Source organism: Heterocephalus glaber, unplaced genomic scaffold (genome assembly GCF_053883595.1).
Source record: "Heterocephalus glaber isolate CG9 unplaced genomic scaffold, H.glaber_assembly_v1.0 deba00001720, whole genome shotgun sequence".
Taxonomy (NCBI): domain Eukaryota; kingdom Metazoa; phylum Chordata; class Mammalia; order Rodentia; family Bathyergidae; genus Heterocephalus; species Heterocephalus glaber.
Genome location: NW_028258433.1, coordinates 5287399 through 5305567, shown reverse-complemented (window position 1 = coordinate 5305567; position 18169 = coordinate 5287399). Strand labels below are relative to the sequence as shown.

Sequence of the window (18169 nt, the reverse complement as noted above, 5' to 3'; positions counted from 1 at the left end):
TCCACACTAAAATCAGGAACAAGACAAGGATGCCCACTATCACCACTCCTGTTTAATATAGTTCTGGAAACATTAGCCACAGCAATTAGAAAAGAGAAAGAAATAAAAGGAATAAAGATAAGAAAGGAAGAAGTTAAGCTGTCATTATTTGCTGATGATATGATAATTTATATAGAAGAACCAAAAAACTCAGCCAAAGGACTTCTAGACTTGATTGACAGATTCAGTAGAGTAGCTGGATGTAAGGTCAACACTCAAAATACAATAGCCTTCTTATACGCAAATAGCAGACTCACTGAGAGAGAAATTAGGGAAACAATTCCTTTTACAATAGCATCCAAAAAAATGAAACATCTAGGAATCAATCTAACCAAGGAAGCAAAAGACCTCTACACTGAAAACTACAGCACTCTGAAAAAAGAGATCAAAGAGGATACAAGAAAATGGAAAGACACCCCTTGCTCCTGGGTAGGAAGAACCAATATAGTGAAAATGGCCATACTTCCAAAACTACTATATAGATTCAATGCAATGCCAATTGAAACTCCAACAATGTACTTCACAGAACTAGTTAAAACAATCCATAATTTCATTGGGAACCAGAAGAGACCTAGAATAGCTAAAGCAATTCTAAGCAACAGAGACATGGTTGGGGGTATCACAATCCCCAACTTGAAACTATACTACAAAACTACTGTGATAAAAACAGCCTGGTACTGGAAAAGAAACAGACCTGAGGATCAGAGGAATAGATTACAAGTTTCAGAAACAACTCCAGACATACTCAGCCACCTCATCTTTGACAAAGGAGCCAACCACCCTCATTGGAGGAAGATAGCCTATTTAATAAATGGTGTTGGAAAAGCTGGATTTCAACTTGCCAGAGATTAAAACTGGACCCCTATCTTTCACCATGCACTAAACTAAGATAGAAGTGGATCCAAGATATAAATATTAAGACAGAAACACTAAACTTGCTGGAAGATAAGTTAGGTAGAACTCTTGAAGACATTGGCATAGGAAAAGACTTCATGAACAAAACCTCAGTAGCACAGCATCTAGCACAAAGACTCGACAACTGGGATCTCATCTTATTAAAAAGCTTCTGCACTGCAAGAGAAACCACCAACAGAGCTAACAGACAACCTACAATGTGGGAAAAAAATTTTAGCAGCTGTACCTTAGACAAAAGACTACTATCTAGAATATATAAAGAATTGAAAAAAATCAGACCCCCCAAATTCAAAGACCCAATTCAAAAATGGGCATCTGAAATGAACAGACATTTCTCAGACAAAGAAGTAAAAGCAGCAAATAAACATACGAAAAAATGTTCAACATCACTGGTCATTCTAGAGATGCAGATGAAAACAACCCTGAGATTCCACCTCACCCCAGAAAGAATGGCTGCTATCATGAAATCAACCAATAACAGATGCTGGTGGGGGTGTGGGGAGAAAGGAACCCTTCTCCATTGTTGGTAGGAGTGCAGACTGAAGCAACCACTGTGGAAATCAGTATGGAGATACCTCAAAGAACTAGGACTAGAGGTCCCATTAGACCCAGCTATTCCCCTGCTGGGCATCTTCCCAAAAGAATTGAAAGAATCATACCACAGCAATATATGTGCACCCACGTTTATAGCGGCACAGTTCATAACAGCTAAAACTTGGAAACAACCCAAGTGCCCATCAACTGGAAACTGGATAAAGAAGATGTGTGGGGTTTTTTTGTAAAATGGAGTACTACTCAGCCATAAAGAATGAGAAACTAGAGACATTTATACCTAAATGGATCCCTATTGAGGGCATACTCTTAAGTGAAATAAATAGGACACACATGTAAATACTAAATAGTTTCTCTAGTGTGAGAAACTGAAAGTGTAAATAAGGGTTAAAATGATTAAAATGAATAATTGATAATTTGAAATAGGAAAAGTTCCAAAGGGGTATGGGTGGTGGGAGAGGAATGGGAAAGGAAAGAAAGGAAAGGAAAAATTATGAGAAAAGAAAAAAAAATGGAAACGAAATCTATGTAAATAGGGAAAGATGGAGGGGCTGAAAGGCACACACATAATGGCGAAAAAAAATAAAAGCCAAGATACATCATGTACAGGTACAAGCACCCAATGATAAATGTAAACATAGTGTAAATGTACCAATAAAAGAATTTAAAGAAAAAAAAAAGAAACATACCTGCCAGCAGCACCAGTGTCTGTAGGGAATTCCGTGGTTGTGTTTCTCTCCAGGCCACAGCAATGGCGGGGTGGGGGTGCGGGGTACAGAGCTGGGCTTGGGCATCCTCAGAGGTGCTGAAGCCCTGAGAAGTATAGAAACCAGGTAGGGACTGGTGCTTAACCTCCAGAAGCCAGGGAGTTGTAATGATGCTCAATAGAGCACAGCACAATAAAAAGTCATTGTCCCTTACAGCCATGGATTTAGCTTAGTGGTTCCACTGCCTTCCTTGAAAGTGCAAGGTCCTGAGTTCAATCCCCGGTACCAAAACAAACAAACAAAAAAGTCATTGTCCCTTGCTTAGTTTCCAGACTGAGTCCGTTGTTGGATCTGTAACTCACTGACTAAAGAGGTGACCAGGTCCCTAGAAAGAAGGACCCTGCAATACCACAGTAGGTATGTCCTGAAATTATTTCCCAGCACTTCACATTCAACATGAAATTGCATTTCTTCCCATTCTAGGAAATTTTGTTGAATTTACTTCATTATTCCTTTTCTCTTTATTTCAGTTATCTATTGCTGTGAAATAAACCACTCCCAACTTAGGGGCCAAAATAATAAGGACTTATTTTTCTCCTGGTAGTCTAGGCTAACTTGGCTTGGCTAGGCAGTTCTGCTCTGTGCAGTGTAGCAGACATAGCTCATGTGGCCACATTCAGCTGGGATATTGGCTGGGGCTGGAATGCCCAAGAGGGACTTTGATCCCTTCCCCCAACACAGCTTCTCATCTTTCAGTAAAAGATCCTTGTCATAAATTCGTTTAATATAGTTGCTGCCTTCACATACATTTATAGGTTTGACTTAAGTTATGCCCTGTCACTTTTGGCCCACTTAAGACAGTCTTCCTCCTCTGTGTTTGTTTCTAATATATTCACCCTGTTCTCATTCCACTGACCCAAATCCTAAAACACCCAAAGTTGCTGACCATGATAAAACCCAATGGCCAGCACCACTTATTTAAATAAGTTCCCCCTTTGCACACATTTTCTTTAAACTAGTCAATTCACAACCCCCAAAGGAAAGCATAGTTCCACGGGTTTGATCTCTCTCTCCATCCCTCCCTCCCTCCCCCTCTCCCTGTCCTCTACTGTGCAACTCCCCATCACCTCCAGGCTCTCCACCAGGCCCCTGTTGGCACCCTAACCTCCCCAGGACTCATGAGTAATACATTTCTTCAGTTTCATATATTTTAGTTTCACTGCCTCATTGTGCCTTATCGGAAATATACCTGAACCTAATTCCCTGCCACCACCACATGCACACACTGCACACTCATCAGGACTCTCCCAAAGCATGGCTATCTTGTCTTAAGCCACTCTCAAGAGACAAACCTCAAGACCAAATTAAAAATGAACTATAACAATGGAAATCACAACATAGCACAAGTATTGTAGCTGGCTTTTAAGAAAAGTGATCCAATAGGAAAAGTTCCATTCTTATCAAGCTTTTGCTGGCATCACATTTGCTACTGTCTCATTGGCTAAAACAAGTCACGTGGTCAAGCCCTCAGTCCATGTGGGAGGAAAGTGCACAAAAGAGGGCATGGGCCCTGTGGGGCCATGATTCAGTGTGGGCCATGGGGACCACACTACTGTATCTCCACTCTTTTTTTTCTCCGTAACTCCCTCTGTTTCAGTGTTGGGCTTCTAGGTGCTCCACTAATTTTCCTACATTTTTCTAGTATTTCCTATCTTTTTGCCTTCTTGTTCTATTAGGAGAAAGATTTCATCAATTTTATTTTCCAATCCTTCTTTTTTAATTCTATTGTTCCCTGAATATTTTCACATAATAATCCTGTTCTTATTTCTAGATGCAATATCTTCTGTAAGCATGTTAGTGTAAATGGGGAAGGGTGTGTTTTGGGGATTTGTTTGGGTTTTTTTAGTTTTTTTCTACTTGCATAGTCTGTTTTCTCCATGTTGCTTTTTTGCCCTTGTTTATTTGTGTGGGCCTCAATCTTTCATGTTACAGGCTTTTTTGAAATGTTTTTTGGTCATTGCCCACTCATAGAGTGAGAAACAAAAACTTGTTGGAGGGTCTGAGCATGCAGGTAAAGTTGCTAACTTTGGCCTGCCGTGCTGAGTGATCTGTCTCACCCATTTGTTACAGAACTTCTAAGGTCAGTATCTCAGGTCTATCCTTATGAAACCATCAGGCTCCCTGGAGAAGACCTCTAGTCCCCACCTGGAGAGCAAAAGTTAAATCCCAAGTCCTGAGAGCTGAGGGAGGAGCCAGAGCAGGGCCTGCTCCGGGTGCAGGTATTTCAGGATCCTGCTCTTCAGTGTGTGCTCATGTTCAAAGATGCTGATGGTCTTCAGCCCAGATGCCTTCTATCTGATACATTAACTTCTGGTTTTCACCCTGACCAGAGGAAGGGCAGATGTCCCACAGAAAGGCCTGGGGTTAGGGACCTAGAAATCTAGTTGTTTCCTAAACAGCCTTCAACCATTTTTTCCTCATTTTAGCCACTCACTCCCTTCACCTCCAGATGTAAAGTAACTGAAGTTGCTGCTCCCAAACTTTTGAAATTCTGCAATCATCACATTGGTTCTTGGCTCTTCCCAGTTTAGCAGTCAGCTTTCTTGGGTCAGCTAAGTAGACAGCACTTGTCCATCTGCTCTTCAGCTTTTAAAACTCTTTTTGCTTCATCGTATTCTCTCTCTCACTCTCTCCCTCCCTCCCTCCCTCCCTCCCTCCCTCCCTCGCTCCTTCTCTCCTTCCCTCCCAACCTCCCTCAAGTTTAATGGGGTTTCAAGAAGGTACAAAGCTGATAGACAAGTTCAATCTGCTATTTTCCCAGAAACAGTACTTTCTATTTCTCCAGCACAACAATGACACATATTGCTAACAGCAAAATTAGAAGTAGATAATCAGAAAGAAGAAAAACACTTGCAATTCCACCATTGAGAAAGAACCCACTTTTACTCAACATTTTCTTTTTGCAGTGTGTGGGTGTTGGGGAAGTGATGCATTCTTTCATCCCCATAACAAACACATGTGCCCCTACTCTCTCCAGTCCCTGTGGGACTCTGGGTATACTGGAAAGCAAGATAAATATGGATCCTTCCTCCTAGCTTGAAATATGCTGGGGGAAGACTAACGAGCCATTTCAATAAAATGTGTGAACTACTATGACAGAGGTAGCAGCACAGTATTTGGGGAAGCAGAGAAGGAATAGCAAACCTCATTTTGGACATGTATGCCGGGTAGGACTACTGGTGGAAAGAAAAGTCAGAGAGTGTCCAGCCCACCCAGAGAACTATAATGTACATATCACTTATCTCTACAACAGAGATAAGGAGAAAGTGTAATATGACCAGTTTTTTCTAACCATATACCGTGTATAACTTCTTAATAATTATACATCAATGTTTTATTAGCCAATTGGTAGTCCACTGGACAAGTGTAGCACTATTCCTTAAACTGGTAACTTAGCTACATCTAGATAGTTCCAATTTGTAAGAATTACTACCTATGGTAAATTTCCTATTGATGAAATTTAGTAAACTACAAAAGGAGATGTCTGGCTTAACAGCAAGGCACATGAAGGGGAAAAAGTGTGAGAGGTTTTAGCTGACTAAAAACTACTCTGCACCCACAGTGAGGTGGTAGCCACAGCCACTGATGCAGTCTTGGATGACATGAACATAGTTCAGCGTCCAGAACAGGCAGTGCAATCACTCAAGTCTACTCTGAACATCTGGAACACTGCTTTGCTCTGCCCAACAGATGTTAAGAGAAGCCCTGGAAACTCCCTGATTTACCTCTCTAGCTGCTTGTCCTTTCCCACCTGAGGCTTCCAAAATACTGTAGTGCATCCTGTTACATGAACTGTCACATCATCTCACCTGCCCTGACTTTGCAAGGGATGTTTGAGAGAATGCCACAGTGCATTCCCTAGTTTGTGCCTGGCCCAACCATCCCAGCAGTAGGGCCTAGCACCTATTTTTATAAATAAAGATTTATTGGAATCCAACTGTACCCATTCATTGACACATTGCCTATGGCTATTCTCACACTGTAACGACAGAACTGTGTACTGGTTGACAGTTGCTGTATGAGCCAGAAAGCCCAAATGGCCTTTCAAAAAATGTCTCTTAGCTCCTGATCTCATCTGTAGTCTTTTTTTTCAGCCATTCCCCTGCTCCTTCTGACCCTCCAAATTCTAGTTTCTCCCCATTTTTGGTATCCCTGCATTGTATCGTATTTATTTCATGATTATTGCTCCCATACTGATCTGTAAGTGACATGAGGGCAGGGGTCTTACCTTGTCTTTTTGTGACAACCTAAGTGAGGTCCACCACTTTAAATCCCTAGCCACATTCCACCCCCAGCCTGTCTTATAGTGAGGGGCAAACCTGTAGCATCAGAGAGAAGCCTGTTGTTCTCTGCCAGTGCAGAGAGACTTGGAAATACAAGCCTGGCCAGGAAGAAATGAAAAGCACCCACACTAGAGACCCTCCTAATGACTCATGGTGGATATGTGAAACGAAGCTGAATCCCTCATTCAGAACCAGCTGTGTACTTTTGGTAAAAATACCCATGCTGTGAGCTGAGTTTGACTTCAGATAATTTCAGGGAACATGTACCTTAGCCTAGAATAAAAAAACCCTACTATGAATCATTCCCCAACCTCTGCAAAAGTGGGCAGGAAGACATGTCATGTGCTACAAAAGAACACAGGACACTCTGAAAGAGCCTAGGATTCTGGAGAGAGGAAGGGCTGAAGGTCGAACACCATGTAATAAGAAGCCAAAGAGGGGTCTAAGGAGGGGGAGAAACTTTACCAAAAGGTTCTGCAAGGGTGGTGAGGCAGCAGGCACTGACTCCCCATTTCTCTTCCCCCCTGCGGCTTTGGAGCTATCCTTGGCCTGTTACAGAAGGAGCCCTGTGAATGCACCTTGGGAGCCAGGAGTCTGGCCTTCTGCAGGGTCTAGAGCTTGATAGCTCTGGCTCCTGTCCCTCAGTCAACTACACCATCACTTCCCATTGTGAAGCATGGTGGGATAGAGGCAGACCCCACAGACAATCTTAGACTCTCCCTTCTGGGGGCAGAAAAGTCTACTTTTCTGTTTCCTCTCCTCTATCTCAACCTCAGGGGTCAGAGGACTGAGTGGTCTATTGAAAATTCATATTTGTGTTCCTAGAATTCAACCCCACACCTGTCTGCCACACAGCAAGCTTTCAAGAAAGTCCTTAACCAAGTCACCAGTTCCCACTGTGCTCCTTGGGCAGATGTTAGCATGAAGGGGAAAATACGAATAAAGAGCAGCTTTTCCAAATATTTGAAAACCTGTGACCTTTATCCATTTTCTGTTGCTATGACAGAATAGCACAGACAAGGTAGCTTCCAAAGAAATGTATTTCTCACAGTTCTAGAGGCTGAGAAGTGTAAGATCAAGGGGCTACATCTAGTGAGGGCCTTTGTGTTGCATTGTCACATAGAGAGGATCACATGGTGAGAGAACATGCACAAGAGATCAAGAGAGGCCAGACTCTCTTTTATAACAAATCCAGTCTTGAGCCACCAAACCCACTCCAGCAGCATCAGCATTATTAATCCACTCCTGAGAGCTCCTGAGAGCTCCTGAGAGCAAAGCCCTTAGGACCTACCCTCCTACTAGGCTCCGCCTCCCACCACTGTTACAATGGCAGCAAAATTTCAACATGGATTTTGGAGAGGGCACACATTCACACCATAGCAGCCATCCTGTCACAAAGTTATTCATTTTATTCTTTGAGATTTGAGAAGGCAAAGAGATTATCGGGGGTGAGTCCTGTAGAACAGCAGGTCTCTGTGCAGTGCAAAGGATAAAACTGAGTGGAAACTTGAAGGATAGAGTTCACCTTGCTGCAGAAGCCAGCTGATCCCAGGAGGGTTTACTCAGAGAAATTTGACCTGGATGTCCCAGGTCCCTCCTAATTGTAACATTCTAATTATCAGCACTTATATACAGGGAAATAATATTCACATAACCACTCTGTTTAAACAATGAATCTCATTGCTTTTGGTTTGAGTACTGTAACAAACTTTAAGGATACTGGTTCATGGATAATGTTCTGACATCTACCCTTCAAATAGTCATGTTATCAATAGAAAATCTATTCAGACTGGCTTATATTTTCACTTATATTTTCTTTAGTCTATATGTCACATTATATCAGTCACAAAAATCAGTATTATGTCTGTTAAATACCAAACCAAGGCCAGAAAGGTATTTGGTAATACGTTTTATGTAAAATATATTATTTTTAAAACAACTTAGTAGTCTTTGTTCAAATGCTAATGAAGGGGCCAGGGATTTAGCTCAGTGGTGCTGCCACCGGCCTCAAATGCTAATAAAGTGATTTCAAAGAAAACTGCATCCCATTGCCATACATTCTATACTAAGATATTAAGTGAGGCTACAAGTTCTGAAGCATTTGTCTAATTCCTTTCTTCTAAATCAGTCAAAAAGATCACCTCTTAAATAATTTGCTATAATTATTATTGTTATTAATAATGAATGCATACCTCACCGCTATGGTTTGACTATGTGTCCTCCAAAGGTCCATATGTCAAAGGCTTGGTTCCTATGGTGGTGTCCCTGGGAGTTGCAGTGGAGGTGGGGCTTGTGGGAGGCCCCATCATGGCGGGTGTGCCCTGGAAGGGGACTGAGGCCCTGGTCTCTTCCTCATGCTTATTTGTTTCCTGGACGATGAGGTGAGTTGTTTGTTCCTCCACACACTCCCACCACGATGTGCTGACCTTACCAGGGTCGCACAACAATGGGCCCATTGGTCCTGTATTGGAACTTCTAAAACCATGTGACAAAATAAGCCTAACTATCTTAGGTATTTTTGTTATACACTCATTGTTTTACATTTTTACAACATCTTGGTATGCAGTATGTATTTTAATTCTAACAATTCATCTGGGAGGGTGGCAATGTGATAAAGACTGCCAGCTATCCTGGATGATCTGTTCCCACCTGAACTCAACACAATAGCTCAGCAGTGGACAATAATTTCCTGACTCCTTTACACCACAGGACTTGGTTCTGCTATAGAGACAGCAATGGAAGTGATGGGGCAACTTTCTCACCAGGCTATACTCTCCCTCTTCCTCTCTTTGCTTGTCCACTAGAATGAAGAGGAGATACTTGCTCTGGAAATCCACAAAGGTCATGAACATATCCAGGTAGGCACTTATTTTTCACTGTTCTTCCTCTTTAAAGTTCTTTCCCAGAGACAGTGGGAGAAAACAGATGTTGAGTCTTTAATTTGCAAGAAAGAAAAATATAATCAGCAGAAATTATCTTACCTGTACATTTATTCATTAAAAACCATACTGAGTATTTCTACTCTGCCAGATATTGAGATAAGCACTGAAAATTTTAGAGTAAATTTGATATATAGTCTGTGTCTGCAAAGAATGTTTAGTGAGTTCATGACCTACTCTACCTGCTGTTGTCCCATAATGGGAGTATTTGAGTCAAGTCTTTGAAGCATAAATAAAAAAATAAGAGTTTATCCCAAGACAGAGGCGAGAAGACGTATAGGTATCCTTTAGATTTAACTTTGTACCCAGAATATGTCAAAATAGAACATATAATATGTATGTTATGTTTATCTGCTTAGCATAGGTTATATGTACAATTTTCTTGTAACATTTCTTGAAAGAAGGTAGGTATAGAGGATTCAATAACTATGTGTTTTCTTACCCACTCTATCTCTTGTCCTCCCAGGAGGCATGTACCTCTCCTACACCTAAAATTCCTTTATGCTTCAAAAATGCAACATTCAGTGAAAGAAAGGCTCTTTGCATAAATTAATTATAATAAAATTGTGGTTTGGAGCAATATTTTTTTAAATGACAAAGCTCAAAAGGCTTCTGTGTGCAAAAGCTATGACTGCCTATGTAGTAAGGTAACACATTTGTGCTTTCATTCACCTTACAGTTAAGAAATGCATATTGACATTATTTAAATGCTTACCAGTTTACATGTTCCCTCTTCAACTCAAAATAAGTGACATTTGTTAAAATGTTGCTATGATTTTTAAGTTATTTTATTTATTCTTTTCCTATTATAAATTTTTTCTTAGATTTGACTGTGACCTTCAGAAAACACTGCACTTAATCTGGTATTCAAAGAGAAGTGACTCAAGCTCTTCAGAAATATTTTAACTATTTCTGATCAAATGCATATTGAATTAAATTATTCTATAAAATGTGCTAACTTTCATTCTAGCTGATTATTCTAACCAAGTACCAAGTTCATTTTAATGAGAAATTTGTAAAGCACTTCTTAAACGTGAAATAATATATATAACTATATAGTTACTGTATATATAACATATACAAACATACAAAATTTGATACATATAGTAAATTACTTATTACTGAGGAAATAAAAATTCAACCAGATAGCAAAATCCTTAATATATATTCCTAAAATGACTTTAGTATTTGCCCCATTCTGAAAACACCTTCATAATGCCATATAGGGACTACAATACAGGTCTGGGTTCAAAGGAGCACACAAGATAGTTCTTTAAGAACTGATGGGCTTTTGCAATATCTACCAGGACCCCAGGGACCAAGGGCACCAGTCAAGAGGCTCTTCCAATTACCCAGGCAGAATCTGATGGTAGCCTAGGCCCAGGTTGAAGCCATAGGCAAGGAAGACAGCAGGGGTTTGATTCCAGATGTTCTGGTTGGTAGAGCTGTAGGATTTGTTGACAGGTTAAAAATAAGATGTGAGAAAGAGGGGGAGTTAAGTTTTGGGGCCCAACCAACAGTAAGAGAAAAGCGCCATGAGAGATGGGGCCAACAGATTGGTTTTCAATGTGTCACAGGTCACTCACCTATAAGCTGGGTGGACAATGGAGCTGTTTCCCCAAGTCTGGAGCTCAGAGGAGATCTGGCTAGATCAAAGTTTGGAATGTTTGGATCTAGAAGGAATTCCTGGAGCAAGCCTAGATGGGAGGCCAGGACAGAACCCTGGGAGCTCCACTCTTCCAGGCAAAACAAGAAGCAGTGAAGAGAGAAGGAATGGCCAGGAAGCTGCAAGAGGAAGCGGGGGCCGGGGTGGGGGGGGGCTTGGCAGCCAAGCTGGGAAGTGGGACAGGGAGGGGGGATTTAAACACATGATATAGACAGATCAGTCAAGGCCCAGGTGGGCTTCAGTGCTAATGTTCAAAGAGTGGGGAGGGGTGAGACACATGTATCTTCAAGTTGGTCCTGGTTCTTGGGCAGAACAAAAGCTCAGAAGTACCCCAATGATAAGCCATAATGCCGGGTTTTTTAAGGACATCAAGAACCTTTCAAAAGCCATGAAATATGAATAGTCTGTCTTCACGCCAGAAGGAGAAAAGGTGTCCCTCTGGGGCAGTAGTGGTGAACCAATGGCATGCAGTGGGCTGTTTGTGTCACTGAAAGCTCTAAAAGGTTCACCATCACTACTTTGGGGTATAATTAGAGGAGCAAAGCTGCTGGCACCATGTGCTATGAGAAATCCTGTTTTCATTCTCCCCTGCCCACCACTCTCACACACACACACCATTTTCGTCAAGGCTCATGATAACACTATCAACTCACAAAGATGACTGAGACTTCCACTGTGAGCAGGGCCCCTCATTATTTGTCCTGCAGCTTGCCCTGCTTCCTGCCCTCCAAGCACTCAGATAATTAATCTGGAATCTGGGGAGTTGAACAGTCCTTTCTCCCCAGAGGCCTCTTTAGCCATTTGTAACTTAGTGGAAACATCGATTAGGGATGCCGGTCTCCCTTCTCCTTCACCAGCAGTAGATCCCCAAATGTAAATCATATGCTAAGAGCTCAGTGGTCCCTAACTCAGTGTGCACCAACATCTAAGCCCCAGCTAAAATACCCTAGTACCAAAATTTGGAGATTTTTTTCTCTTTTTCAGATAAAGTCAAAACTTTACTATTCCCCAACCGCCTACAAACACCAAGAAAAAAAAACAAAGCTGGAAACAGAACGAAAGAATCTCACAGGGCAAAATGAATTTAAGATATAGTTTTAGATAATGGCAACTTATTTCTAAATAACATATAAAATGACTAAATTCCCAATCCAAAGAAATTTAAAAGCACAATTAATATTTTACAACAACTAACATTTTGGGTGCAACATCAGCAAAACCAAGGCAAGTGTCCACCTGTCAACTGGTTATTAATTTCTTATGAATTCAAAGTCCACTGTATTTCTAGAGAGAATGGTTAGTGTTTAGTGAAATTTTTGTGTAATTTTTCAAAATATAACTGAAAAGTTAACCACATTGCCAGGAGTAGATATGTGAATCTAAAGTGTACTGATTTAAAATACCAAAATAGTAGAGTTTCATGCAATGCCGTATGTTATAAATGAAATGGTCATTAGTCACTGTAAAAACAACTGTCTACTTTTGTATACATATAGTGTTTACTGTAGGCACTAAAACAGAATTAGTGTGATTTAAATCTCAAGTTGTGATTTTACAGGATGTCCTACCAGATCCACCATCTAGCCCACTAATTTATCTATTTCCAGTATGAACTGATTCTTCAAAAGGTAAGATGGCTCTCCTCATAGTTTTTTTTATCACCAGCCACTGACTGACAATGTTTAGGGTTTGTTGGTTCCGTAAAAAGACTGGCAGACTGAAAAAGTTCAAGAAGCATTGCTAGCTAGAAAGTACTGATGAAAAGATACATATCTTTATGAAATCACTAAAATCACAATTTGTCTAACAAATCCAACATTCTTGCATGATCAGTGGTAACCAACAGGTTTTGTGAAGATGACATACCATCTGATTTAGCCATTATTACATTACACTGCACAGCTCAGGGCACCGAGTCAAGTCAAAAACCCAGCACTGTTATGTCTCAGTTATCAGCAACTTCAGCTATAAGTAGTTACAACCAGTTTTAATCTTGAATTTGTGTGATCTTGACACTAAGATCACTTACAAATAAATCAGGGTAGGTTCACAAGTCACCAAAATATGGTGCCAAAAGGTGGACATCTAAAGTCTTTTATTAAATGTTTACATGTATATAAAATATTGTATCATGATACAAACCCTATATAAAGTATACCAATATCTGATCTTATAAATAAACCCTAAACCACTGGGGCTTTGAGCACTAAGCAGAAAAAAGGAGGGAAGACATTAACCAAGAAACAATTTTATCACGGCAGTGCAGTATTTCCTGCTGTCAAAATTTATGAGATCTTTTCACAAGGGTGCTAAAAGTACTTGTGTCAGGCTAATAATCTTCATCAGTGAGGAACCTTTTCAACTAGAGACTGTGAAAATATAGATATTGCAGATGCACGGTCTTTACCACACTACACTGCGTTATATTTACGCCTCACTTTAAGATTGGGCGAAGTGGTCTTCAGACCCCTGGTTAAGTAAAGTTGGTAGACATAGTTTTCAACTGTACCGCAGAAATCACCTCTGCGCACTGTTTAAGCCACACCGGTAGGCGATGGGATGGGGGGTTTGACACCTTTGAATTTGATGCAGCAGGACCTTGCACCAAAGCACCACAGGTCTTAGAGGATCGACACTATCCGGCTTTCCAACAAACTTGTTTCTTTCATCCAACCTCCTCATTCTCTCCCTGCAGCTGCCACTAGTAAACCCTCCCTGCCCTTACCTCTAGGAATTTCTCAACACCCAGAAGGAAAAGTTCCTTTTTCTAACCGGAGAGACTGATTACTATCTTCTCTTAACAACTGGGGTCCAAGCAACGGAATTTCCCTCTGGCTCCTAACTCCACGCCTTCCCAGGGAAGCGCGAATCCTGGGTGACCCCACAAATGAGTTCAAGTGAGGCCTCGGGTGAGGTGGAAGTTCAGGGGTCCGCTTGCCCCTGGCACCTCGGAGGTCCTCTCTCTCCCCAGGGTGGCCCTTTGGCTGGTCCCTCGCACTCACCAGAAGAAGGTTGTGCGCCACCAGGTACCCGAGCCGCGGGCTGCCCCGGACTCCCGGGGCCAGGCGCCCGGTGGCGTAGCCGTGCCAGGCCACTACGTAGGGGTTGTCGATCGTGATCCAGTATTTGACTTGGCCGCCGAAGTGGCGGAAGCAGAGCTCGGCATAATCCCTGAAGTGGTCGGCCAGGGCACGGTTGGCCCAGCCGCCGTAGACGTCTTGCAGGCTCTGGGGCAGGTCCCAATGGTACAGGGTGACCACGGGCTGCACGCCCAGCTCCCGCAGCCGCTCCAGCAGGCGCCGGTAGTAGCGCAGGCCCTCGCGGTTGGGGGCGCCCGCGCTGCCATTGGGGAACACCCGCGCCCACGAAATGGAGAAGCGGTAGTGGGTGACCCCAAGCTCGCGCAGCCCCTCGGTGTCGCGGAAGACATTGTTGTAGCCGTCGCTGGCCACGTCCCCAGTGGCAGCGGGGAAAGGTGACGGGGCGGCCGGGGACCGATGGGTGAACGTGTCCCAGATGGACGCGCCCTTGCCGTGCTGCCGCCAGCCACCTTCGGTCTGGTAGGCAGCGCTGCCCACGGCCCAGAGGAAGCCGTCGGGGAAAGTGTCGTGGAGAAGGCCCGCGGACTCGGGGACCGGAGGACGCGCGAAGCGGGCCCAGGTCTGCGCGCCGTCGCCGGGCTCAGCGCGCAGGCAGCGGCCGCCCAGGGCCAGCAGCAGGAGCAGCGGTGGCAGCGGCGGCCGCGGGAAGCGCGGAGGGGCGCGGGCGGGCATGCTGCGCGGAGCGGGCGCCGCGTCCCGCCGCGCCCCTTTAAGCCTGCACCCCGCCGCTCCCGCCCGCCCCCCGCCGGCGCGCCCACCCCCGCTCCCCTCGGCCCCGCTGGCAATAATTACCTACGGTGCGGCCAGCAAGCGCCTCCTCCGCCCTGGCACTGGGGGGCGAGAGTGCAAAGGGCGCCGGGCGCCTGGGGGGGGCGTGGCTACAGGCGTCAGGGAAAGGGCGCCTGTCCCTCCACGCTCGCGGGAGCCGTGCAGGATATTTTGGCGACGCTCAAAGTCTTCGCGCCGCCTTCTCTTTGCCATCCTCGACCCTTCCTGGTGAAGCGATGGAGCTGGGGTTCCTCGAGGAGAGGACGGGAGGCAATGGCTCAACTTTCCCAGAACTGGCTGGGGCCTTCGCCCGAACCTGAAGGAGCCCGCAGAAGGGACGCAGCTGCTTGCCTGCTTACTCTTTAATCCCTCTCAGAGGCTGGGAAAGCTCCAGTTGACTTTCTAGAGCTGATTAGGGATGGTCTGAAGTGGTAGAAGGTGGACCAGGTCGGGAGAGCCACTTTGGAAGTTTGCCATGTGCTAAGAGAAGGGCTGTGCGGATGTCCCCGCAGTCAGGCGTTCTTGGAGCTGAACGCCCCCAGTCTCAGGAGAGGAAGACACAAATTCACGGGTTGTGGTAGTGTCTCTCTCTCTCTCTCTCTCTCTCTCTCTCTCTCTCTCTCTCTCTCTCTCTCTCTCTCTCTCTCTCTCTCTCTCTCCCTCTCTCTCCCTCTCCCTCTCCCTCTCCCTCTCTCTCTCTCTCTCTTTTAACTATTTCAAGCTAGTACTTTAGATTTCTCAGAATTCCCTGGTGATTGTAAATTACACTGAGCTGTTCCGGATAATGGAGTGTATCTCATTCACCTTTATCATCTTTTTGCATCCACTTTATGAATAATCACATGTTTTAGCTTTCAGCTCTGACTTGGCAACTAGTTTATCTGTGCAAAGTTGTGTAGCTCTGAAGGGGAGAGTTTAGCTCCACCGACCACTCCCATCCCTTACAACAAAACACAGCCATGATGTTTCCAGTTGTCCTGCAGGCCTTTGAACAGAAGTCAGGAGCCAGGACAGGCATTGTCTGTATGATTTGTGACTAACTGATGCACATTCGGTGACAAGTAGAAGGCCTGGGCTCCACCTTTGTTGATTTATGCAGAACGGTGTCTTAAGAAAGCTTAAGTTTCCTCATCTGTAAAATGGGGATGGGCTGTCTGCCCTGCTCTCACAGAGAATTGTGAAGTTCCAAAGAAAAATTGTACGCAAAGGTGACTCAAGGATAGCCCAGACAAAGGAAAGACCTTGCTGATATTTTTACCTTTCTGTTCAGTAACTTGTAATGCAGGCCTGGTACACCCACACATGTGTTGAAAGACTCATCTCTTCACAGAGGAACATGCATTCTCCACTAATAATCCTCCCTGTACTGTCTCATACAAATCAAAAGTCAATAAAGTCTTAACTGTTGCAGACAAACATACTTTTTAAAAATTCCCTTGAAATGTAAGCACAAGAAATTCATTCCAGTATTTTATTACATATGCCCAACTCCAGCTAGTATATATTATCAGGATTAGTAAAATTAAGTTGTCAGACTGGAACAAAGACTTATTACTATTCTGTTAAATGTGGTATTTATATTTTTAATAAATGTGAAATAAACAATGACACGTCAGCAATTTTTAAAATTACACCACACAACTTCGCAGTCATCCTCTCTTCCAGCTGAATTAATAAGCTTCTATGTCTTACATACAGAATTCACTTTCTCTTTTACAGCTGAAGATTAGTGTTTGCTGGGTTGGAGCTTGTTAAATTTCAATTAGAAATGCTTCATGAGTCTCATGGAAAATGGCTTAGACTAAGTATTCGTTTATTGATGTATGGTCTGTTTGCTCAGGATAGATTGTATCTGTTGCCATTTTTATTTAACCAACAATAATAGGTTAAAAAAGAGGAAGTTTCTTTTCAAGCAGTGATTACAAAGCAGGATCAAGTTGATTAAAAACTCCACATCTGAAATTCATCTCTGAGTGAGACATAAGGCACAAGCGTCTCCTAAGATTGACATCCAAGCTTTCAGCATTTGTAGAGTTTCCCAGATGATAATTGAACCCAACCAAAAGATTACATGATAATTAAACTTTACTTCCAGAACTCTCCATTTATCAAGGTTCTGTTCATGGTTATCAAGCTCTGGATTCCTGAAGTGTGAATAACTGCTATTGCTGCTTTTCATGTGTTTGGTTTTATTTTGGTAGTTACTTTCTACAACCACCTTCAAACATCTACCAATGTGGGTTTCAAAGGCTTTGTTCCCCTGCACTTAAGAGATTAATTCTTTGCTGTGCTTTTTTTTTTTTGGTACCGGATATCGAACTCGGGACCTTGCACTTGGGAGGCAGGCAGCAGAACAACTGAGCTAAGACCCTGGCCCTGCTGTGCTTTGAATATAAATGTGAAGTTATTGATGCACACCCCCCAAAAAGGCATTTGAAATTCGCTTACTGACTCTGCTCATGGTGATGAATTTTAACAGTTTAATAGTGGTCAGCAATCTGATCATCTTTTCCTGTAAGCCACGTTCCTTCATCTGGTCCCTTGCTCTTTTCCTATATGCCTCTGGGACCACGGGAATCCCCTACCACCAAAGGGGCAGAAGGATATTCGCTGATTCTCATGAGCCAAAAAAAGGTACCAACCTAACAAGTTCTCAGTTCACCAGTCACAGAAATTCCCCTCTGTGGGATGGTATTTCTATAATCAGCAGCAATTTCACTGAGCAACAACTATGAGCCAGAAAATTGGGAAGTGCTTGGAGACTGCAAAACAGAGGACAACCACTGCCCTCAGAGGCAAGGAGAGACAGGATAAAGATGATAATAAATATGCTTAGTTTGTTATATTAAGACTCAATATGGGGGGATTTAGCTCAGTGGTTTTGCCGCCTGCTATGCAAGCGCAAGGACCCGAGTTCGATCCCCGGTACCAAAAGAAAAAAAAGAAAAAGAAAAACAGTCAATAAATGACACATTGCATACCTGTAAGAGAAGTTCAGACAGAAGAGAAATTACCCTACCTTGAGTTGGTTGGGAAAGTTTCACAGAGAAGATACAGCAACATCTAGGGCTTAAAATATAAAAGTTACAAGGACATCTGGAGGCATGGAATCAGAGGACACAATACATCAAAGATAAAA

At 43.2% G+C, this 18169-nt stretch overlaps 1 protein-coding gene across 4 annotated transcripts in view; it reads right to left on the bottom strand.

The window, feature by feature from the left end:
• Positions 1–14970, bottom strand: part of Kl (klotho) — an 84051-nt gene extending 69081 nt beyond the window's left edge. For all 4 annotated transcript variants that reach the window (XM_087199556.1, XM_087199557.1, XM_087199555.1 and 1 more), the window contains exon 1: positions 14164–14970. In XM_087199556.1, the coding sequence (XP_087055682.1) occupies positions 14164–14934 (771 nt within the window). In that variant the 5' untranslated portion in view covers positions 14935–14970. The remainder of the gene's footprint in view (positions 1–14163) is intronic.
• Between the last annotated feature and the right edge of the window lie 3199 nt (positions 14971–18169).